This window comes from Chiloscyllium punctatum, chromosome 8 (genome assembly GCF_047496795.1).
Source record: "Chiloscyllium punctatum isolate Juve2018m chromosome 8, sChiPun1.3, whole genome shotgun sequence".
Classification (NCBI taxonomy): domain Eukaryota; kingdom Metazoa; phylum Chordata; class Chondrichthyes; order Orectolobiformes; family Hemiscylliidae; genus Chiloscyllium; species Chiloscyllium punctatum.
The window spans coordinates 129,740,125-129,765,104 of NC_092746.1; the positions used below are offsets into that span (position 1 = coordinate 129,740,125).

At 52.8% G+C, this 24,980-nt stretch overlaps 1 protein-coding gene across 1 annotated transcript in view; it reads right to left on the minus strand.

Moving 5' to 3' along the window:
* LOC140480300 (tonsoku-like protein) overlaps positions 1 to 24,980 on the minus strand; it is a 101,367-nt gene that overhangs the window by 60,928 nt on the left and 15,459 nt on the right. Inside the window, exons 4-7 of the mRNA XM_072575004.1 lie at positions 13,141 to 13,282; positions 6,668 to 6,839; positions 3,410 to 3,524; positions 835 to 980 (exon numbers count right to left, since the gene is read on the minus strand). Coding sequence (XP_072431105.1) covers positions 835 to 980; positions 3,410 to 3,524; positions 6,668 to 6,839; positions 13,141 to 13,241 — 534 coding nt within the window. The 5' untranslated portion in view covers positions 13,242 to 13,282. The remainder of the gene's footprint in view (positions 1 to 834; positions 981 to 3,409; positions 3,525 to 6,667; positions 6,840 to 13,140; positions 13,283 to 24,980) is intronic.

Sequence of the window (24,980 nt, forward strand, 5' to 3'; positions counted from 1 at the left end):
GGACTATTGTAACAGATGGAATAGCCAAATATCTATCATGACAGGTTAGTCAGGAATGGAAGATCACTGTAGCACAGTTAGCAATAAATATCTAACCGTGACATTAGAATAACATTAAGTAGAATGTACAACTAAAGAGATAATGGGAACTAACATCACTAGTTTATTGTGTAGCTAGAGTGAGGTACTTTGGTTAATATAGTTGGACATGCTGATAAGCTAACAGAAACATGAGTAAAAAAATAAAAATCCACAGAGGTTCGGGGACATTCGAGAATCTGCTTTCTCAGTCTCACGGTTTTTTGTTTGCAAATAACAGACCTACTTCCTAAAGAACTCTCTGCATTTCCTGGTGGTTCCCTACATTCTCTCCACAAGAGAACCTCCAGCTTCTTCCCTTAATCCCTGGTCACCCTTCCATCCCATCTCCCCCCTTCACTGCCCTCTGGGTAATTGGAGGATGGGCAATAAATGCTGCCCAGGCAGAGACACCCTCATTCTGTGAATGAATTTAAAAATATGCTCATTCCAGATGTCAATCTATAAACCATGTTGACCAGGCCTGGGAGTGGACAGTAGCTTCCCCTTTCCCCATGGGAATTTGTGAAGCGGATTGAAATGTTGATGGTTTCGTGATCAGCCACGCTGACACCAGCTCTGTGTTTCAGACTGACTCACTGAAACAGCACCAGCTGCTGAACCTGGATTTGAACCCAAGTCCCAGAGCTTTGGGTTACTAAACCAGCACCTCCTCCGACAACAAGGGCTCGTTATCATTATCACAGAAATACTCAGTAGCTCAGGGAACATTCTGGAAGCAATGATTGAGCGTACCTGCTTCTGATAATACTCCAGGCCTCGCTGGTAACCTGTCACTTTACAGCAGAGATCACCGAGTTTCTCGTAGATCCTCATTGTCCCGCGATGGTGATCAGGAGGCAGCGTAGACAGAGACTCCTGTAACTCTATCCCCTTCATGGCTGCACAGGGACACACACAGACACAGACACACACACACACAGACAGACACACACACAGACAGACACACACACAGACAGACACACACACACAGACACACACACACACACACAGACACACAGACAGACAGACACACACACACAGACACACACACACACACACAGACACACAGACAGACACACACACACAGACACAGACACACACACACACACAGACACACACACACAGACACACACACACACACACACACACAGACAGACACACACACACAGACACAGACACACACACACACAGACAGACACACACACACAGACACAGACACACACACACACAGACACAGACACAGACACACACACACACACAAAACACACACACACACACAGACACACACACACACAGACAGACACAGACACACACAGACAGACACACACACAGACAGACACAGACACACACACACACAGACACAGACACACACACAGACACACACACGCACGCACACACACACAAAACACACACACACACACAGACACACACACAGACAGACTCACAGACACAGACACACAGACACAAATACACAGACACACACAAAACACACACACACACAGACACACACACACACAGACACAAACACACAGACACACACAAACACACACACAGACACACACACACAGACACACACAAACACACACACACACACAAAACACACACACACAAACACACACACACACAGACACAAAACACACACACACACACACACACAGACACACACAAACACACACACAGACACACACACACAGACACAAAACACACACACACACACAGAGTCCAGAGTTTACAAACTGTAACACCAGACACTGCTGTTCAAAATACTTAGGCTGATTGACCAGTGAGTCTCGATGGGCCGAAGGGTCTTCATCTGTGCTGTAGGTCTCAATGGCCAATGCAGCACAGGTTACACTCAACTACATCAGGAATCATTAAGCTGTAATGCTAGCCAAGAACTCACCCCTCACCCCATCAACTTGCCTCCATCAGAAGGTCAGAGGTGGGTTTGGAGCAGCTGGAGGTGGTTGGGCCGAGGACACTACCCTGAGGGACTCCTGCAGAGATGTCCTGGGGCTGAGATGACTGACCTTCCACAACCACAACCATCTTCCTGTGTGTCAGGCCTGACTCTAACCAGTGGAGTGTTGCCCCCTGATTCCCATTGATTCCAGTTTTGCCAGGGCTCCTTGATGCCACACTCAGTCGAATCCAGCCTTGATGTTAAGGGTCTGTCCCTCTCCCCTCCCCCCTGGAATCCAGCTCTTTTGTCCATGTTTGAGGCTGTAATGAGGTCAGGAGCTGAGTGACCCTGGGGGAACCCAAACTGGGCAGGTCACTGAGCAGGTTATTGCTGAGCAGGTGCTGCTTGGTAGCTCTGTTACTGACACCGTCCATCACTTTACTGAGGATCAAGAGGAGACTGATGGGGCAGGAATTGGCCGGGTTGGATTTCTCCTACTTTTTGTGTAAAGGACATACCTGGGCAATTATCCACATTGGCGGGTAGATGCTAATATAGTAACTGTACTGGAACAGCTTGGCTAGGGAAGCAGCCACAAGTCTTCAGTGCTATTGCCAGAATATTATCAGGGCCCATAGCCTTTGCAGTATCCAGTGTCTCCAACTGTTCCTTGATATCACGGGGAGTGAATTGTATTGGCGTTTGAGTGGAGGGTTTGTTCAGACCTCATTGAGCCCTGTGTCTGGGCAGGATCAGAACGCTAAAGATGAACAAAATCTCTTTGGTCTTTTAGCTGAGAATTCCTCAGCTCTTTGACATTGATGATTTCACATTTATTTATCTCTCCCTCACTTCTTATATCAAACCCTTCCTGTGGAAAACCACCTTCTCAGTACATTTCACCCCAATTTTCTCCTTGTAAACTTTGGGAGGTTTCAAAATTAAGCGCTCAGTCTGTGCCCTCTCCCAATTGACCCCACCCTGGGGTCTGCAGTGCCCACACTGACGCGACACTGGGGTCTGCAGTGCCCACGCTGTCCCCACCCTGGGGTCTGTAGTGCCCACACTGACCCCACACTGGGGTCTGTAGTGCCCACACTGTCCCCACCCTGGGGTCTGTAGTGCCCACACTGACCCCACACTGGGGTCTGTAGTGCCCACACTGACCCCACACTGGGGTCTGTAGTGCCCACACTGTCCCCACCCTGGGGTCTGTAGTGCCCACACTGACCCCACACTGGGGTCTGTAGTGCCCACACTGTCCCCACCCTGGGGTCTGTAGTGCCCACACTGACCCCACACTGGGGTCTGTAGTGCCCACACTGTCCCCACCCTGGGGTCTGTAGTGCCCACACTGACCCCACACTGGGGTCTGTAGTGCCCACACTGTCCCCACCCTGGGTGATATTCCCAGATGGCACTGACCTCTCCTCAGGTGCTTCCTGATGGTGTTGTGCTCTCGGTGAGTGGGTGGTACCAGGGACAGAGCTTTCTGCAAATACACCTTCGCATTGGCGAACTCTCCGAGCATCAGGTAGACCTGAAGACAGTCAGGAGACAGTGAGGAGAGAGTCAGCCCCCAGAAAGCACCGCAGCTAATACTCACTGCCACGTACTCACCCCATCACCCTCCCTGTGGGGTCAGGGTCCCCCCTGTACCCTCTCCCTGTGGGGTCAGTGTTCCCCCTGTACCCCCCTCCCTTTGGGGTCAGTGTTCCCCCCGTACCCCCTCCCTGTGGGGTCAGTGTCCCCCTGTACCCCCCCTCCCTGTGGGGTCAGTGTTCCCCCTGTACCCCCCTCCCTGTGGCATCAGTGTTCCCCCTGTACCCCCCTCCCTGTTTGGTCAGTGTTCCCCCTGTACCCCCCTCCCTGTGGCATCAGTGTTCCCCCTGTACCCCTCTCCCTGTTTGGTCAGTGTTCCCCCTGTACCCCCCTCCCTGTGGCATCAGTGTTCCCCCTGTACCCCCCTCCCTGTGGGGTCAGAGTTCCCCCTGTACCCCTCTCCCTGTTTGGTCAGTGTTCCCCCTGTACCCCCCTCCCTGTTTGGTCAGTGTTCCCCCTGTACCCCCCTCCCTGTTTGGTCAGTGTTCCCCCTGTACCCCCCTCCCTGTTTGGTCAGTGTTCCCCCTGTACCCCTCTCCCTGTGGCATCAGTGTTCCCCCCCCTGTACCCCCCTCCCTGTGGGGTCAGTGTTCCCCCCCTGTACCCCCCTCCCTGTGGGGTCAGTGTTCCCCCTGTACCCCCCTCCCTGTGGGGTCAGTGTTCCCCCCCTGTACCCCACTCCCTGTGGGGTCAGAGTTCCCCCCCTGTACCCCCCTCCCTGTGGGGTCAGTGTTCCCCCCCTGTACCCCCCTCCCTGTGGGGTCAGTGTTCCCCCCCTGTACCCCACTCCCTGTGGGGTCAGTGTTCCCCCCCCTGTACCCCCCTCCCTGTGGGGTCAGTGTTCCCCCCCCTGTACCCCCCTCCCTGTGGGGTCAGTGTTCCCCCCCTGTACCCCTCTCCCTGTGGAGTCAGTGTTCCCCCTGTACCCCCCTCCCTGTGGGGTCAGTGTTCCCCCCCAGTACCCCCCTCCCTGTGGGGTCAGTGTTCCCCCTGTACCCCCCTCCCTGTGGAGTCAGTGTTCCCCCTGTACCCCCCTCCCTGTGGGGTCAGTGTTCCCCCCCTGTACCCCCCTCCCTGTGGAGTCAGTGTTCCCCCTGTACCCCCCTCCCTGTTTGGTCAGTGTTCCCCCCCTGTACCCCCCTCCCTGTGGGGTCAGTGTTCCCCCTGTACCCCCCTCCCTGTGGGGTCAGTGTTCCCCCTGTACCCCCCTCCCTGTGGGGTCAGTGTTCCCCCCCTGTACCCCCCTCCCTGTGGGGTCAGTGTTCCCCCCCTGTACCCCCCTCCCTGTGGGGTCAGTGTTCCCCCCCTGTACCCCCCTCCCTGTGGGGTCAGTGTTCCCCCCCCTGTACCCCCCTCCCTGTGGGGTCAGTGTTCCCCCTGTACCCCCCTCCCTGTTTGGTCAGTGTTCCCCCTGTACCCCCCTCCCTGTTTGGTCAGTGTTCCCCCTGTACCCCTCTCCCTGTGGCATCAGTGTTCCCCCCCCTGTACCCCCCTCCCTGTGGGGTCAGTGTTCCCCCCCTGTACCCCCCTCCCTGTGGGGTCAGTGTTCCCCCTGTACCCCCCTCCCTTTGGGGTCAGTGTTCCCCCCCTGTACCCCACTCCCTGTGGGGTCAGTGTTCCCCCCCTGTACCCCCCTCCCTGTGGGGTCAGTGTTCCCCCCCTGTACCCCCCTCCCTGTGGGGTCAGTGTTCCCCCCCTGTACCCCCCTCCCTGTGGGGTCAGTGTTCCCCCCCCTGTACCCCCCTCCCTGTGGGGTCAGTGTTCCCCCCCTGTACCCCCCTCCCTGTGGGGTCAGTGTTCCCCCCCTGTACCCCTCTCCCTGTGGAGTCAGTGTTCCCCCTGTACCCCCCTCCCTGTGGGGTCAGTGTTCCCCCCCTGTACCCCCCTCCCTGTGGGGTCAGTGTTCCCCCTGTACCCCCCTCCCTGTGGAGTCAGTGTTCCCCCTGTACCCCCCTCCCTGTGGGGTCAGTGTTCCCCCCCTGTACCCCCCTCCCTGTGGAGTCAGTGTTCCCCCTGTACCCCCCTCCCTGTTTGGTCAGTGTTCCCCCCCTGTACCCCCCTCCCTGTGGGGTCAGTGTTCCCCCTGTACCCCCCTCCCTGTTTGGTCAGTGTTCCCCCCCTGTACCCCCCTCCCTGTGGGGTCAGTGTTCCCCCCCTGTACCCCTCTCCCTGTGGAGTCAGTGTTCCCCCTGTACCCCCCTCCCTGTGGGGTCAGTGTTCCCCCCCTGTACCCCCCTCCCTGTGGGGTCAGTGTTCCCCCTGTACCCCCCTCCCTGTGGAGTCAGTGTTCCCCCTGTACCCCCCTCCCTGTGGGGTCAGTGTTCCCCCCCTGTACCCCCCTCCCTGTGGAGTCAGTGTTCCCCCTGTACCCCCCTCCCTGTTTGGTCAGTGTTCCCCCCCTGTACCCCCCTCCCTGTGGGGTCAGTGTTCCCCCCCCTGTAACCCCCTCCCTGTGGGGTCAGTGTTCCCCCCCTGTACCTCCTCCCTGTGGGGTCAGTGTTCCCCCTGTACCCCCTCCCTGTGGGGTCAGTGTTCCCCCTGTACCCCCCTCCCTGTGGGGTCAGTGTTCCCCCCCTGTACCCCCCTCCCTGTTTGGTCAGTGTTCCCCCCCTGTACCCCCCTCCCTGTGGGGTCAGTGTTCCCCCCCCTGTACCCCCCTCCCTGTTTGGTCAGTGTTCCCCCACCTGTACCCCCCTCCCTGTGGGGTCAGTGTTCCCCCCCCTGTACCCCCCTCCCTGTGGGGTCAGTGTTCCCCCCCTGTACCCCCCTCCCTGTGGGGTCAGTGTTCCCCCTGTACCCCCCTCCCTGTGGGGTCAGTGTTCCCCCCCTGTACCCCCTCCCTGTGGGGTCAGTGTTCCCCCTGTACCCCCTCCCTGTTTGGTCAGTGTTCCCCCCCTGTACCCCCCTCCCTGTGGGGTCAGTGTTCCCCCCCTGTACCCCCCTCCCTGTGGGGTCAGTGTTCCCCCCCTGTACCCCCCTCCCTGTGGGGTCAGTGTTCCCCCCCTGTACCCCCCTCCCTGTGGGGTTGGTAGTGGAGGGTGTGGGTTATGTGCCCATGTGGATAGCCCCTGGCAGACACACCTCGCCCAGGCTGGTCAGACTCTCACTCTGCTCGGACGGTAGTTTTGCTCGGCCCGCGCTCTCATGTGCCAACTGGAACCTGTGGATAGCGTCTGTGAACTGGCCGTCTGCCTGGTGGATACAGCCCAGGTAATAATGTGCTCGATGGAGGTCGGAAAACAGCCCGTTCTCTCTGAGGGACAAAGGATAACAAACAGGAACCTGTCACCAAAACACCAGCAATGAGACAGGCCTGTCCTCCGACAGCGCGACACACCCCAGACCCAGAGACACACCCCAGACCCAGACCCAGAGACACACCCCAGACCCAGCGACACACCCCAGACCCAGACCCAGCGACACACCCCAGACCCAGACCCAGAGACACACCCCAGACCCAGAGACACACCCCAGACCCAGAGACACACCCCAGACCCAGACCCAGAGACACACCCCAGACCCAGACCCAGAGACACACCCCAGACCCAGACCCAGAGACACACCCCAGACCCAGAGACACACCCCAGACCCAGACCCAGAGACACACCCCAGACCCAGAGACACACCCCAGACCCAGACCCAGAGACACACCCCAGACCCAGACCCAGAGACACACCCCAGACCCAGACCCAGAGACACACCCCAGACCCAGCAACACACCCCAGACCCAGACCAAGAGACACACCCCAGACCCAGACCCAGAGACACACCCCAGACCCAGACCCAGAGACACACCCCAGACCCAGAGACACACCCCAGACCCAGACCCAGAGACACACCCCAGACCCAGACCCAGAGACACACCCCAGACCCAGAGACACACCCCAGACCCAGAGACACACCCCAGACCCAGCCCCAGCAACACACCCCGGACCCAGAGACACACCCCAGACCCAGACCCAGAGACACACCCCAGACCCAGAGACACACCCCAGACCCAGACCCAGAGACACACCCCAGACCCAGAGACACACCCCAGACCCAGACCCAGAGACACACCCCAGACCCAGACCCAGAGACACACCCCAGACCCAGCCCCAGAGACACACCCCAGACCCAGCCCCAGCAACACACCCCGGACCCAGCGACACACCCCAGACCCAGACCCAGAGACACACCCCAGACCCAGACCCAGAGACACACCCCAGACCCAGAGACACACCCCAGACCCAGACCCAGAGACACACCCCAGACCCAGAGACACACCCCAGACCCAGAGACACACCCCAGACCCAGAGACACACCCCAGACCCAGACCCAGAGACACACCCCAGACCCAGACCCAGAGACACACCCCAGACCCAGACCCAGACCCAGAGACACACCCCAGACCCAGACCCAGAGACACACCCCAGACCCAGAGACACACCCCAGACCCAGACCCAGAGACACACCCCAGACCCAGACCCAGACCCAGAGACACACCCCAGACCCAGACCCAGAGACACACCCCAGACCCAGACCCAGACCCAGAGACACACCCCAGACCCAGACCCAGAGACACACCCCAGACCCAGAGACACACCCCAGACCCAGACCCAGCGACACACCCCAGACCCAGACCCAGAGACACACCCCAGACCCAGAGACACACCCCAGACCCAGACCCAGAGACACACCCCAGACCCAGAGACACACCCCAGACCCAGAGACACACCCCAGACCCAGACCCAGAGACACACCCCAGACCCAGACCCAGAGACACACCCCAGACCCAGACCCAGACCCAGAGACACACCCCAGACCCAGACCCAGAGACACACCCCAGACCCAGAGACACACCCCAGACCCAGACCCAGAGACACACCCCAGACCCAGACCCAGACCCAGAGACACACCCCAGACCCAGACCCAGAGACACACCCCAGACCCAGACCCAGACCCAGAGACACACCCCAGACCCAGACCCAGAGACACACCCCAGACCCAGAGACACACCCCAGACCCAGACCCAGCGACACACCCCAGACCCAGACCCAGAGACACACCCCAGACCCAGAGACACATCCCAGACCCAGACCCAGCGACACTTCCCATACCCAGCCTCTAGTCCCAGACCCAGACCCAGACCCAGACCCAGACCCAGACCCAGTTCCAGCTCAACCCACATCTCCACCCCAAACCCCCGTCTGCCACCCTGTCCCTATCACCCCTCTCCTCACTCCCTCTCCCCCCCCATATCTCGGTGACCCTCCAATTCCTCTGCTTCCAATTCCCCACGTCCAACTGGGAAAACGAGGACAACTTGAGGTTTCTATAGCGATGGGAACATGGCTGAATATCTGCAGGAATGTTCCTCAAAGGGATTCGGGTTGTTCCACAAGGAACAGCGACCAGAGGGGGAGCATCAGAAAGACTTCACGGGTAGAACTCCAGACCCAAGGGTCCAACACCAGCAAGAAAACCAAACCGTCATAATGGACAGGAGGAGGCCATTCTGCCCCTCGAGCCTGAATTACATTGTACAGATCTGATAGCACTCTGACCTGCGCTTTGTACTGACCCACTGACCATGCCAGAGGGAGTACTGCACTGTCGGAGGGTCAGTGCTGAGGGAGTGGGCACTGTCAGAGGGTCAGCGCTGAGGGAGTGCCGCACTGTTGGAGGGTCAGTGCTGAGGGAGTGGGCACTGTCGGAGGGTCATTGCTGAGGGAGTGTTTATCCAATTGGAGAATCCTAATTTTTCTTTCAGCCACATTAAAAATCAACGTAAATTCCCAAATCTGTGTACAGGTTCTATTATCCAGGGCCAATCTCCTGCCATTTTCCCCACAACATTTCCATCCAAATAACCATCCAATTCCCTCTTGGATGTTTCCATTGAACCTGCCTCCACCATCGTTCCAGGCTGTGCCTTTCAGACCCGAGTTACTCACTGTGTGTGAAGGTTCTTTCTCACATCACCCTTGGCTTGTTTGCAAATTATTTTAAATCTGTGCACTCGTGTTGTTGTTCCTTTTATAAAGGGGAACTGTTTCTCCCTGTCTGCTCTGTCCAGCCCTGCTCCTGATTTTGAAAACCTCTATCAGATCTCCCTCTCAGCCGCCCTCTCTCTGGGGAGAACAGATCCAACACCTTCAAACCCCATCCCTGAAATTTCTCATTCCGGAAACCATTCCTGTAAATCACTTTCTGCACTCTCTCCAATGCATTCCCATCTTTCCTATAATGTGGGGCCCACACCCTGTACACAATACTCCAGCTGAGGACCAACAAGGGTCCTGGACAAGTTCAACATCACCCCCCTGCTATTGTACTCTCTGCCCCGGTGATAAAGCCGAGGATACTGCCTGCTTTATTAACTACTCTCTCCCCTGGTCCTGCCACCTTCAGCGATCTGTGACGTATACTCCCCAGCTCCCTGTGCTCCTGCACCCCCTTTACAATTATACCCCCAACTTTATATTGTCTTTCAATGCTCTTCTGATCAAAGTACAGCACCTCACACTGCTCTGCATTAAACCACATCTGCCACTCCTCAGCCCTTTGGCCCATTGGCCCATCTGGTCCAGATCCTGTTGTAATCTGAGGTAACCCTCTTTGCTGTCCACTACACCTCCAATTTTGATGTCATCTGCAAACTTACTAACTGTATCTCTTATGCTCGCATCCAAATCATTCATGTAAATGTCAAAAAGTAGAGGGCCCAGCACTGATCCTTGTGGCACTCCACTGGTCACAGGCCTCCAGTCTGAAAAACAACCCTCCTCCACCACCCTCTGTCTTCTACCTTTGAGCCAGTTCTGTATCCAAATGCCTAGTTCTCCCTGTATTCCAGTAGATGTAGTGTACCTGGACTTTCAGAAGGCTTTTGATAAAGTCCCACATAGGAGGTTAGTGAGCAAAATTAGGGCGCGTGGTATTGGGGGCAAAGTACTAACTTGGATTGAACGTTGGTTGGCTGATAGGAAACAAAGAGTAGTGATAAACGGCTCCATTTCGGAATGGCAGGCAGTGACCAGTGGGGTACCGCAGGGATCAGTGCTGGGACCGCAGCTTTTTACAATATATATTAATGATATAGAAGATGGTGTTAGTAATAACATTAGCAAATTTGCTGATGATACTAAGCTGGGTGGCAGGGTGAAATGTGATGAGGATGTTAGGAGATTACAGGGTGACCTAGACAAGTTAGGTGAGTGGTCAGATGCATGGCAGATGCAGTTTAATGTGGATAAATGTATGGTTATCCACTTTGGTGGCAAGAACAAGAAGGCAGATTACTACCTCAATGGAATCAATTTAGGTAAAGGGGCAGTACAGAGAGATCTGGGTGTTCTTGTACATCAGTCAGTGAAGGTAAGCATGCAGGTACAGCAGGTAGTGAAGAAGGCTAATAGCATGCTGGCCTTCATAACAAGAGGAATTGAGTATAGAAGCAAAGAGGTGCTTCTGCAGCTGTACAGGGCCCTGGTGAGACCACACCTGGAGTACTGTGTACAGTTCTGGTCCCCAAATTTGAGGAAAGACATTCTGGCTATTGAGGGAGTGCAGCGTAGGTTCACGAGGTCAATTCCTGGAATGGTGGGACTACCTTACGCTGAAAGACTGAAGCGACTGGGCTTGTATACCCTTGAGTTTAGAAGACTGAGAGGGGATCTGATTGAGACATATAAGATTATTAAAGGATTGGACACTCTGGAGGCAGGAAACATGTTTCCGCTGATGGGTGAGTGCCGAACCAGAGGACACAGCTTAAATATACAGGGTAGACCATTTAGGACAGAGATGAGGAGAAACTTCTTCACCCAGAGAGTGGTGGCTGTGTGGAATGCTCTGCCCCAGAGGGCAGTGGAGGCCCAGTCTCTGGATTCATTTAAGAAAGAGTGGGATAGAGCTCTCAAGGATTGTGGAATCAAGGGTTATGGAGATAAGGCAGGAACAGGATACTGATTAAGGATGATCAGCCATGATCATAGTGAATGGTGGTCCAGGCTCGATGGGCTGAATGGCCTACTCCTGCACCTCTTGTCTGTTGTCTATTATCTAACCTTGTTCATCAGTCTCTCAGTGTTGTTTTGGAGTCCCACACACAGCTTACAATTCTTCCAAGTCTAGTGTCTAGTGTCATCTGCAAACTTGGAATTAACCCCCTGCACAGCAAGATCCCGATCATTAATATCCATCAGAGTCCCAATCGTGGGAAACTTGGCTAGAACACCCTGAACCCCCCCCCACCTCAGTCCAGCCTGAACTTGATCCATTGCCATCACTCTCTGCTTCCTTATCATTCAGCATGTCTGGTTTGCATGTTCACACCATGTACATCTGACTCCCCTCCAAGGTCTGTCGTGTCACACAGTATTGAATATCTTGTGTACCAATGTGTATGACACCAACATCCACCCTTTCTGTTACCTCTTCAATAGCAAAGACTCCAGCAAATTAGCTCAGCACAACTTCCTCCTTTGCTGACTATGCTGACTTGGTGTCTCTAGCCCACCTTGTCTCCATGTGATCACTGATACAGTCCCAAATATCTGTATCCCAGTGTTTCCCCTCTCCTGCAGTTGGACTAACTGGACTGTCCTTGCTGTGATGATCCTTACTACTCTTTCTTGCACAAAACTAGAATGTTGATAATTCTCCGAATCTTCTGGCACTTGCCCAGAATCCAGGGAAAACTGAAATACTGTGGCCAGTCCCTCTGCATTTTCTACCCTCAGTTTCTTCAAACTCTTTGGACGGTTCTCATCTCATGCCCCCGGTGCCTTGTTAACTTTAAGGGGCAAAAGTTGATCCAGATGCAAAATATCGATTTCATTTGTCAGTCTCCATATTCCCTTCTTGGGCTCTGATTGTCTGCCTCCTGCTACAGGAAGGATGCTGTGAAACTTGAAAGGGTTCAGAAGGATGTTGCCAGGGTTGGAGGAGGTGAGCTATAGGGAGAGGCTGAACAGGCTGGGGCTGTTTTCCCTGGAGCATCGGAGGCTGAGGGGTGACCTTATAGAGGTTTATAAAGTCATGAGGGGCATGGATAGGGTAAATAGACAAAGTCTCTTCCCTGGGGTCGGGGAGTCCAGAACTAGAGGGCTTAGGTTTAGGGGGAGAGGGGAAAGATATAAAAGAGACCTAAGGGGCAACTTTTTCACACAGTGATGGTACGTATATGGAATGAGCTGCCAGAGGAACTGGTGGAGGCTGGTACAATTGCAACATTTAAGAGACATTTGGATGGGTATATGAATAGGAAGGGTTTGGAGGGATATGGGCTGGGTGCTGGCAGGTGGCACTAGATTGGGTTGGGATATCTGGTCAGCATGGACGGGTTGGACCGAAGGGTCTGTTTCCGTGACTTTATGACTGTACTGTTTGCATGCTGACTTTAGGATTTCCTTTTATGTTAGCTGCCAGCGTTTTCTCAGAATCCCTGTCTGCCTCTCTCATTGGCTTTTTCACTCCCCCCAGCCCCCGGTTTCCCTCTCGGTTCGCGGGTTGTATTTTCCCTTTAGTTTCTAACGGATGGTGAGGATGATGGAGGGGTTCCCTCTCACTCTGCAATCTCCAAGCTTCTCTGGATGTATTCCACACTGTGATCAACATCTTTCATCAGGTTCCACACCATTCCCAGGTTCAGATAGAGTCCCACTCGCATCTTGCTCAGCTCCAGTGCTGACAGTTTGTACACACTGCTCCCTGTGGAAGAAACCCAATCACTTCAGTAATCGACTGCCTCAAGGCTGGCTAAACCTCTCGGACAGACATCACTGTCACAGTCACAGGAACCACACAACAACATCAAGTTACATTTCTATAGCACCTCCAACGCAAAGCAGACATCACATCCAGGCCAAAAGAAATACAGACCCCGTGTGGGAAAGGAAGGGGACAGGGAAACCAAGAGCTGGTTGGTCACAAGGTGTTAATGACAGTGTTGCCAGAGTCAGCCAATGGAGAGGCATCAGGATTCGTCCGGAGGCAATTCCAGAGCTCAGGGCTGAAAGGACAGCCCCCAAGGGCGATGGGAATCCAGGAAAGGGGGGCAAGAGGGCAGGATCATAGAACATAGAAACGTACAGCACAGAACAGGCCCTTTGGCCCACGATGTTGTACCAAGGTTTAATCCTAATGTAAAATATAATAACCTAACCTACGCACCCCTCAACTCACTGCTCTCCATGTACATGTCCAGCAGTCGCTTCAATGTCCCCAATAACTCTGCTTCCACCATCACCGCTGGTAACACATTCCATGCATTCACAACTCTCTGATGTCTCCTCTATACCTTCCTCTTAATATCTTCAAACTATGACCCCCCCTGCCAGTCAATCCTGCCCTGGGGAAAAGTCTCTGACTATTGACTCTATCCATGCCTCTCATTACCTTGTACACCTCGGTCAGGTCTCCTCTCTTCCTCCTTCTCTCCAGAGAGAAAGGTCTGAGCTTATTCAACCTCTCTTCATAAGACAAGCCCTCCAGTCCAGGCAGCATCCTGGTAAACCTTCTTTGCACCCTCTCCAAAGCCTCTGTATCTTTCCTATAGTAGAGCGACCAGAACTGGACACAATATTCCAAGTGTGGTCTCACCAGGGACTTGTAGAGCTGCAGCAAAACCTCGTGGCTCTTAAACTCGACCCCCCTGTTAATGAAAGCCAAAACACCATATGCTTTCTTAACAACCCTATCAACTTGGGTGGCAACTTTGAGGGATCTATGTACTTGCACACCCAGATCCCTCTGTTCCTCCACACTGCCAAGAATCCTGTCTATAATCCTATATTCAGCATTCGAGTTTGACCTTCCAAAATGCTTCACTTCACATTAATCCAGGTTGAACTCCATCTGCCATTTCTCAGCCCAGCTCTGTATCCTGTCTATGTCACACTGCAGCCTGCAATAGCCCTCGATACTATCAATGGCACCTCCAACCTTTGTGACATCTGCAAATTTACTAACCCACCCCTCAACCTCCTCATCCAAGTCATTTATAAAAACTACAAAGAGCAGAGGCCCAAGAACAGAGCCCTGCGGGACCCTACTCAACACTGTCCTCCAGGCAGAATACTTTCCATCTACAACCACTCTCTGCCTTCTGTCAGTCAGCCAATTCTGAATCCAGATAGCCAAATCTCCCAGTATCCCATACCTCCTGACTTTATGAATGAGCCTACCATGGGGAACCTTATCAAATGCCTTGCTGAAATCCATATACAACACCTCCACTGCTCGACGACCTGTCTTGACACCTCCTCACAGAACTCAATAAGATTTGTGAGGCATGACCTGCCCCTCACAAAGCCATGCTGACTGCCTTTAATCATGGTATGCTTTTCCAAATAGTCATAAATCCTATTTCTCAGAATTCTTTCCAAAACCTTGCTGACCACCGACGTAAGACTGACTGGTCTGTAATTACCCAGGATTTCCCTATTACCCTTCTTGAAAAGAGGAACAACATTTGCCTCCTTCCATCCTCCGATATGACTCCTGTGAAGAGTGAGGAGGCAAAGATCCTCACCAGCAGCTTAGCAACCTCCTTTCTCGCTTCCCGGAGCAGCCTGGGATAAATCTGGTCTGGCCCTGGGGACTTATCAATCTTAATGTTTGTTGTGGTTCTGTTAGCCGAGCTGGGAATTTGTGTTGCAAACGTTTCGTCCCCTGTCTAGGGGACATCCTCCGTGCTTGGGAGCCTCCTGTGAAGCGCTTCTGTGCTGTTTCCTCCGCCATTTATAGTGGCCTGTCTCTGCCGCTTCCGATTGTCAGTTCCAGCTGTCCACTGCAGTGGTCGGTATATTGGGTCCAGGTCGATGTGTTTGTTGATAGAGTCTGTGGATGAGTGCCATGCCTCTAGGAATTCCCTGGCTGTTCTCTGTTTGGCTTGTCCTATAATAGTAGTGTTGTCCCAGTCAAATTCGACAAGCCAAACAGAGAACAGCCAGGGAATTCCTAGAGGCATGGCACTCATCCACAGACTCTATCAACAAACACATCGACCTGGACCCAATATACCGACCACTACAGCGGACAGCTGGAACTGACAATCGGAAGCGGCAGAGACAGGTCACTATAAATGCCGGAGGAAACAGCACAGAAGCGCTTCACAGGAGGCTCCCAAGCACTGAGGATGTCACCTAGACAGGGGACGAAACGTCTGCAACACAAATTCCCAGCTCGGCGAACAGAACCACAACAATGAGCACCCGAGCTACAAATCTTCTCACAAACTTTGAAAATCTTAATGTTTTCCAAAATGCCAGCAGATCACCTTCATCAATCTTGATCTGCTCAGACCTGTATCCCAGCTCCTCAAAGTTCTCATTCACAACAAGGTCCCTTTCCTTCGAGAAAACTGAAGCAAAAAACTCATTTAGAGCTTCCCTTATCTGCTCAGATTCCACGCACAAGTTTCCTACACTATTTCTGACTGGTCCTACCTTCTCCCTGAGCATTGTCTTATTCCTCACATATGAGTAAAATGCCTTTGGGTTCATCGAATTCTTCCAGCAGAGAGGGATGGCCTTTCACTCATCAACCTCTACTGTGTCTCTGCAGGACATGGGAATACCACAGGGGGTTACAGAGATAAGGAGGGGGTGTAGGGGCTGGAGGGGGTTACAGAGATAGGGAGGGGGTGTAGGGGCTGGAGGGGGTTACAGAGATAGGGAGGGGGTATAGGGGCTGGAGGGGGTTACAGAGATAGGGAAGGGGTGTAGGGGCTGGAGGGAGTTACAGAGATAGGGAGAGGGTGTAGGGGCTGGAGGAGGTTACAGAGATAGGGAGGGGGTGTAGGGGCTGGAGGGGGTTACAGAGATAGGGAGGGGGTGTAGGGGCTGGAGGGGGTTACTGAGATAGGGAGGGGGTGTAGGGGCTGGAGGGGGTTACAGAGATAGGGAGGGGGTATTGGGGCTGGAGGGGGTTACAGAGATAGGGAAGGGGTGTAGGGGCTGGAGGGAGTTACAGAGATAGGGAGAGGGTGTAGGGGCTGGAGGAGGTTACAGAGATAGGGAGGGGGTGTAGGGGCTGGAGGGGGTTACAGAGATAGGGAGGGGGTGTAGGGGCTGGAGGGGGTTACAGAGATAGGGAGGGGGTGTAGGGGCTGGAGGGGGTTACAGAGATAGGGAGGGGGTGTAGGGGGTGGAGGGGGTTACAGAGATAGGGAGGTGGTGTAGGGGCTGGAGGGGGTTACAGAGATAGGGAGGGGGTATAGGGGCTGGAGGAGGTTACAGAGATAGGGAGGGGGTGTAGGGGGGTTACAGAGATAGGGAGGGAGTGTAGGGGCTGGAGGGGCTTACAGAGATAGGGAGGGAGTGTAGGGGCTGGAGGAGGTTACAGAGATAGGGAGGGGGTGTAGGGGGGTTACAGAGATAGGGAGGGAGTGTAGGGGCTGGAGGGGCTTACAGAGATAGGGAGGGGGTGTAGGGGCTGGAGGGGGTTACAGAGATAGGGAGGGAGTGTAGGGGCTGGAGGGGCTTACAGAGATAGGGAGGGGGTGTAGGGGCTGGAGAGGGTTACAGAGATAGGGAGGGGGTGTAGGGGATGGAAGAGGTTACAGAGATAGGGAGGGGGTGTAGGGGCTGGAGGGGTTTACAGAGATAGGGAGGGGTTGTAGGGGCTGGAGGGGTTTACAGAGATAGGGAGGGTGTGTAGGGGCTGGAGGGGTTTACAGAGATAGGGAGGTGGTGTAGGGGCTGGAGGGGGTTACAGAGATAGGGAGGGGGTGTAGGGGGGTTACAGAGATAGGGAGGGAGTGTAGGGGCTGGAGGGGCTTACAGAGATAGGGAGGGAGTGTAGGGGCTGGAGGAGGTTACAGAGATAGGGAGGGGGTGTAGGGGGGTTACAGAGATAGGGAGGGAGTGTAGGGGCTGGAGGGGCTTACAGAGATAGGGAGGGGGTGTAGGGGCTGGAGGGGTTTACAGAGATAGGGAGGGGGTGTAGGTGCTGGAGGGGGTGACAGAGATAGGGAGGGGGTGTAGGGGCTGGAGGAGGTTACAGAGATAGGGAGGGGGTGTAGGGGCTGGAGGGGCTTACAGAGATAGGGAGGGGGTGTAGGGGCTGGAGGAGGTTACAGAGATAGGGAGGGGGTGTAGGGGCTGGAGGAGGTTACAGAGATAGGGAGGGGGTATAGGGGCTGGAGAGGGTTACAGAGATAGGGAGGGGGTGTAGGGGCTGGAGGAGGTTACAGAGATAGGGAGGGGGTATAGGGGCTGGAGGAGGTTACAGAGATAGGGAGGGGGTGTAGTGGCTGGAGGGGGTTACAGAGATAGGGAGGGGGTGTAGGGGCTGGAGTCAGTTTGGCTTTGTGAGAGGTGGGTTATGCCTCACAAACCTTATTGAATTCTTTGAGGATGTGACAAAACGCATTGATTGAGGGCGGAGCAGTGGATGTGATGCACATGGACTTTAGCAAAGTGTTTGATAAGGTTCCCCTTGGTAAGTTCATTCAGAAAGTAAGGAGGCATGGGATACAGGGAACCCTGGCTGTCTGGGTACAGAATTGTCTGGCCCATAGAAGACAGAGGGTGGTAGATGGAAGGTATTCAGCCTGGAGCTCGGTGACCAGTGGTGTTCCCCAGGGATCGGTTCTGGGACCTCTGCTCTTTGTGATCTTTATAAATGACTTGGATGAGGAAGTGGAAGGGTGTGTTAGTAAGTTTGCTGAAGACATGAAGGTTGGTGGAGTTGTGGATAGTGTGGGGGGCTGTTGTAGGTTGCAATGGGACATTGACAGGATGCAGAGCTGGGCTGAGAAGTGGCAGATGGAGTTCAACCTGGATGTCAGAGAAATTAGGGGAAAGTGAGGATTGCAGATGCTGGAGATCAGAGTCGAGAGTGTGGTGCTGGAAAAGCACAGCAGGTCAGGCAGCATCCAAGAAGCAGGAGAAGGGCTCATGCCTGAAACATCGATTCTGCTGCTCCTTGGATGCTGCCTGACCTGTTGCGCTTTTCCAGCAACACATTTTCAGCTCGTGTTGGAGAAATTAGCCGAATAAAGCAGAGATCACAAAAACAGAGATTGAAGTGAAATTAACAAATAGTTTATTAACACAGCGAAATCGCGGAAGGGAAATTGACCGAGCAGAAACAGCACAGTCTGTCCAGGGAGCTGAACGCTCTCCCCCGAGCTGAGAATCAAGCTGGGTTTTATAGGAATACTGTACAATGACGCTAATTAAAATAGAAGATAGAAGATAGAACATTACAGCGCAGTACAGGCCCTTCGGCCCTCGATGTTGCGCCGCCCTGTCATACCAATCTGAAGCCCATCTAACCTACACTATTCCATGTACGTCCATTTGCCTGTCCAATGACGACTTAAATGCACATCAACTTGGTGAATCTACTACCGATGCAGGCAAAGCATTCCATACCCCTTACTACTCTCTGAGTAAATAGAGAAAATACAATGTGTTTAATAATTAAGTAATTCAGTTACCATGGTGATAATCGCAAAGCAGTTATCAGAGGAATGTTCTGATTCTAGATACAACCGAGCATCCTGGAGCATTAATCAGTTCGAGATGGGATCAGGAGATTCCTGCTCTCTTCGAGGGGAGGTGAGAATGTCCCTGTTCTTGGCAGTAAGGTGTTTCCAATGTTGCTCTCCTGTGAGCGAGGTATTCTGGTGCCTCACTGCCTGACCTGTCCTTTCTGTGGCTTTGGTATCACTGGGGCATGAGACTGCCCTCGGGGCTTTGGGACAGCTGTGGTGATCAGGTCCAGGAAGCTTATTGTCTTGGGAAGTGTGTTCCCTGGTCTGTGAGTGACCACGATCGTGTCTCAGTGTTTCTGGTATGGTGTGGGCAGGCTTGGTTTTCGGTGTGCTGTGTGGTCCTGCTGTGGGTAGGTAAATGGGGGAAGGGGGCAGATCTTCTCCCACATTGGAAAAGTGTGAAGTCATTCACTTTGGAAGATGGAGTTTGAATGCAGATTACAGGGTTAAATGCAGTATGGAGGAACAGAGGGATCTTGGGGTCCATGACCATCCCTCAAAGTTGCCATCCAAGTGGATAGGGTTGTTAAGAGGGCGTATGATGTGTTGGTGTTTATTAGCAGGGGGATTGAGTTTAAGAGCCATGAGGTTATGCTGCAGCTCTATAGAGGCCTGGTTAGACCTCACGTGGAATATTATGTTCAGTTCTGGTCGCCTCATTATAGGAAAGATGTGGAAGCTTTAGAGAGGATGCCGAGGAGGTTTACCAGGATGCTGTCTGGACTGGAGGCTGTGCCTTATGGAGATAGAACATTACAGCACGGGAACAGGCCCTTCGGCCCTCCAAGCCTGCACCAATCCAGATCCTCCTATTAAAATCTGCCGCTTCCTTTCTCAAGACCTCTATCCCTCTGCTCCCTGTCCATTCATGTATCTTCGAGGAGAAACAATAACATCATTCCTGAAGAAGGGCTCATGCCCGAAACGTCGATTCTCCTGCTCCTTGGATGCTGCCTGACCTGCTGCGCTTTTCCAGCAACACATTTTCAGCCATTCATGTATCTGTCTAGATACATCTTTAGGGGACAGCACAGTGGTTAGCACTGTTGCCTCACAGCGCCAGGGACCCGGGTTCAATTCCAGCCTCAGACGACTGACTGTGTGGAGTTTGCACATTCTCCCCGTGTCTGCGTGGATTTCCTCCGGGTGCTCCAGGTTCCTCACACAATCTAAAGATATGCAGGTTAGGTGGATTAGCCATGCTAAATTACCCATAGTGTTGCGTGCATTAGTCAGGGGTAAATATAGGGGAGGGGAATGGGTCTGGGTGGGTTACTCTTCAGAGGGTCGGTGTGGACTTGTTGGGCCGAAGGGCCTGTTTCCACACTGTAGGGAATCGAATCTCATCTAATCTAAATGACGCTATCGTTCCCGCCCCTACCAACTCCACAGGCAATGCGTTCCAGGCACCCACCACCCTCTGTGTGAAAAACTTTCCACACATATCTCCCCTAAACTTTTCCCCTTTGACCATGAACTCGTGACCCCTAGTAATCGAGTCCCCTGCTCTGGGAAAAAGTTTCTTGCTATCCACCCTGTCTATACTTCTCACGATTCAGGTCCCCCCTCAACCTCCTTCTTTCCAATGACAATAATCCTAACCTACTCAATCTCTCCTCATAGCTAGTGCCCTCCGTACCAACATCCTGGTGAACCTCCTCTGCACCCTCTCCAAAGCATTCACATCCTTGTGGTAATGTGGCGACCAGAACTGTACACAGTATTCTAAATGTGGCCGGACCAACGTCTCATACGACCTGCCAACTCTTGTACTCAATACCCCGTCCGACAAAGGAGAGTATGCCGTGTGCCTTCTTGACCACTTGACTGACCTGCGATGCCACCTTCAGGGAATAATGGACGGCACGGTGGTACAGTGGTTAGCACTGCTGCCTCACAGCGCCAGAGATCCGGGTTCAATTCCCGCCTCAGGCGACTGACTGTGTGGAGTTTGCACATTCTCCCCGTGTCTGCGTGGGTTTCCTCCGGGTGCTCCGGTTTCCTCCCACAGTCCAAAGATGTGCAGGTCAGGTGAATTGGCCATGCTAAATTGCCCGTAGTGTTAGGTAAGGGGTAGATGTAGGGGTATGGGTGGGTTGCGCTTCGGCGGGGCGGTGTGGACTTGTTGGGCCGAAGGGCCTGTTTCCACACTGTAAGTAATCTAATCTAATCTAATCTAAAATCTGAACACCCAGATCTTTCTGTACATCAATTTTCCTCAGCACTTTTCCATTTACGGTATAGTTTGTTTTGGAATTGCAAGTTCCATAATGCATCACCTCTCATTTGCCCAGATTGAACTCCATCTGCCATTTCTCTGCCCAACTCTCCAAGCTATCAATATTCTGCTGTATCCTCTGACAGTCTCCTTCACTATCTGCTGCTCCATCAATATTAGTGTCATCTACAAACTTGCTAATGAGGTAACCTACACCTTCCTCCAAATCATTGATGTAGATCCCAAACAACAGTATTCCCATCACAGATCCCCGTGGAACATCACTGGTCACAGGTCTCCATTTGGAGAGGGCCCCTCCCACTCCGACTCTCTGTCTCCTGCTGCCCAGCCAGTTCTCTATCCATCTAGCTAGAACACCCTGGACCCTATGCAACTTCACCTTCTCCATCAGCCTACTATGGGGAACCTTATCAAATGCCTCACTAAAGTCCTTGTGTATGACATCTACATCCCTTCCCTTATCAATTAACGTTGTCACCTCTTCATTAAGTTGGTAAGACATGTCCTTCCCTGAACAAAACCAAAACCATGCTGCCTATTTTCTTCCAAATGGGTATATATCCTATCCCTCAGTATCTTCTCCAGCAGCTTCTCTACCACTGACGTCAGGCTCACCGGTCTGTAATTACCGGGATTATCCCTGCTCCCCTTCTTAAACAAGGGGATAACATTAGCAATTCTCCAGTCCTCTGGGACCTCCCCCATGTTCAAGGATGTTGCAAAGATATCTGTTAATGCCCCAGGTATTTCCTCTCTCACTTCCTTCAGTAACTGGGATAAACCCCATGTAGACCTGGGGACTTGCCCACTTTAATGCATTTTAGAATACCCAACATTTCCTCCCTCCCTATGCTGACATGACCTAGAGTGCTCAAACATCTATCCCTAAACTCAACATTCATCATGTCTCTCTCCTCAGTGAATACCGATACAAAGTACTCACCCATTTTCTCTGACTCCATGCATATCTTCCCTCCTTTGTCCTTGAATCAGCCAACCCTTTCCCTAGTTACCCTCTTGCTCCTTATATATGAATAAAAGTCTTTGGGATTTTCCTTAACCCTGCTCGCTCAGGATATCTCATGACCTCTTTTAGCCCTCTCTTAATTCCTCATTTCAGATTGGTCCGACATTCCCGATATTCTTCCAAAGCTCCGTGTCTTCAGTCGCCTAGATCTTATGTACACATCCTTTTTCCTCTCAGCTAGTCTCACAATTTTACTTCTCATCCATGGTTCCCTAATCTTGCCATTTCTATCCCTCATTTTCACAGGAACATATCTCTCCTGAACTCTAATCAACCTCCCATTAAAAGCCTCCCACATATCGAATGCGGATTTACCCTCAAACGGCTGCTCCCAGTCCACATTTCCCAGCTCTTGCTGAATTTTGCTAGAGTTGGCCTTCCTTTAGGACCACTCTTGTCTTTGTCCATGAGTGTTCTAAAACTTATGGAATTATGATCGCTATTCCCAAAGTAATCCACTGATGAAACTTCAACCACGTGGCTGGGCTCATTCCCCAATACCAGGTCCAGTCTGGCCCCTTCCTGAGTTGGACTATTTCCAAACTGCTCTAGAAACCCCTCCTGGATGCTCCTTACAAATTCTGCTCCATCTAGACCTCTAACACTAAGTGAATCCCAGTCGATGTTGGGAAAATTAAAATCACCACCAGCCTGTTGCTTCTACATCTTTCCATCATCTGTTTATATATTTGTACCTCTACCTCACGCTCACTGTTGGGAGGCCTGTAGTACAGCCCCAATATTGTTACTGCACCCTTCCTATTTCTGAGCTCTGCCCATATTGCCTCACTGCTCGAGCCCTCCATCGTGCCCTCCTTCAGCACAGCTGTGATATCCTCTCTGACCAGTAATGTAACTCCTCCACCCATTTACCTCCCTCTCTATCCCGCCTGAAGCATCCATATCCTGGGATATTTAGTTGCTAATCATGTCCTTGCTTCAACCAAGTCTCAATATTAACAATAACATCATAATCCCAGGTACTATTCCAAGCCTTGAGTTCATCTGCCTTATCTACTACACCTCTTGCATTAAAACAACTGCACCTCAGAGCACCAGTCCCTCTGCGTTCATCCTCTGCTCCCTGCCTACTCTTCCCCTTAGTCACGCTGACTTCATCATCTAGTTCCTTACAGGCTTTAGTTACTACCTCCTTCCTGTCCACCAACCTCCTCATTTGGTTCCCATCCCTCTGCCACATTAGTTTAAACCCTCCCCAACAGCGTTAGCAAAACCACCCCCTAGGACATTGGTTCCAGACCTGCCTGGTGTAGACTGTCCAGTTTGTAATAGTCCCACCTCCCCCAGAACTGGTCCCAATCTCCCAAAAATCTGAACCCCTCCCTCCTGCACCATCTCTCAAGCCACGTATTCATCCTGAATACTCTATCATTCCCACTCTGACTGGCACGGGGCACTGGCAGCAATCCTGAGATTACTACCTCGGAGGTCTTACTTGTTAATTTGGTTCCTAACTCCCTAAATTCTGTTTGCAGGACCTCGTCCCGTTTATTACCTGGATCATTGGTGTCGATATGTACCATGACATCTGGCTGTTCACTCTGCCCCTTCAGAAAGTTCAGCAGCCAATCTGAGACACCCCTGCCCTGAGCACGTGGGGAGGCACCTACCATTCGGGAGACTCGTTTTTGACCACAGAACTGTCTACCTACTCCCCTTACAATCGAATCCCCTGTGACTATAGCCCTTCCACTCCCCGCCCTCTGAACAGCAGAGTTAGTCATGGTCTGAAGAAAGTTTGAGGGAGCGAGGGCTTTTCTTGTTGGACTGAAGAAGGACGAGAGGTAACTTGATAGAGGTGTACAAGATGATGAGACATCGATAGAGTGGATAGCCAGGGACTTTTTCCCAGGGTGGAAATGGCTATCCTGAGGGGACATAATTTTAAGGTGATTAGATTCGATTCCCGAACAGTGTGGAAACAGGCCCTTCGGCCCAACAAGTCCACACCAATCCTCTGGGAAGTAACCCACCCAGACCCATTCCCCTATATTTACCCAACACTATGGGTAATTTAGCATGGCCAATTCACCTGACCTGCACATCTCTAGATTGTGGGAGCAAACCCCCAGAGAACGTGCAAACTCCACACAGTCAGTCGCCCGTGGCTGGAATTGAACCCGGGTCTCTGGTGCTGTGAGGCAGCAGTGCTAACCACTAAGCCACCGTGCCATCCCAATTCCGGGAAGGGGTTGGGAAGATGTCCGAGGCAGACTATTTACACAGAGAGTGGTGGGTGCGGGGAATACACTTCCAGTGGTGGGAGTAGAGTTAGAGACATTAGGGACATTTAAGCGACTCTCGGATAGGCCCATGGATGGTAGGAAAATATAGAATATGTCGGTTAGTCTGATCATAGAGTAGGACAAAAGGGCAGCACAACATCGAGGGCCGAAGGGCCTGTACTGTACTGTTCAATGAGACAGATATAGGGAGGGGGTGTAGGGGCTGGAGGGAGTGACAGAGATAGGGAGGGGTGTAGGGGCTAGACGGGGTTACAGAGATAGGGAGGGGTGTAGGGGCTAGACGGGGTTACAGAGATAGGGAGGGGTGTAGGGGCTAGACGGGGTTACAGAGATAGGGAGGGGTGTAGGGGCTAGACGGGGTTACAGAGATA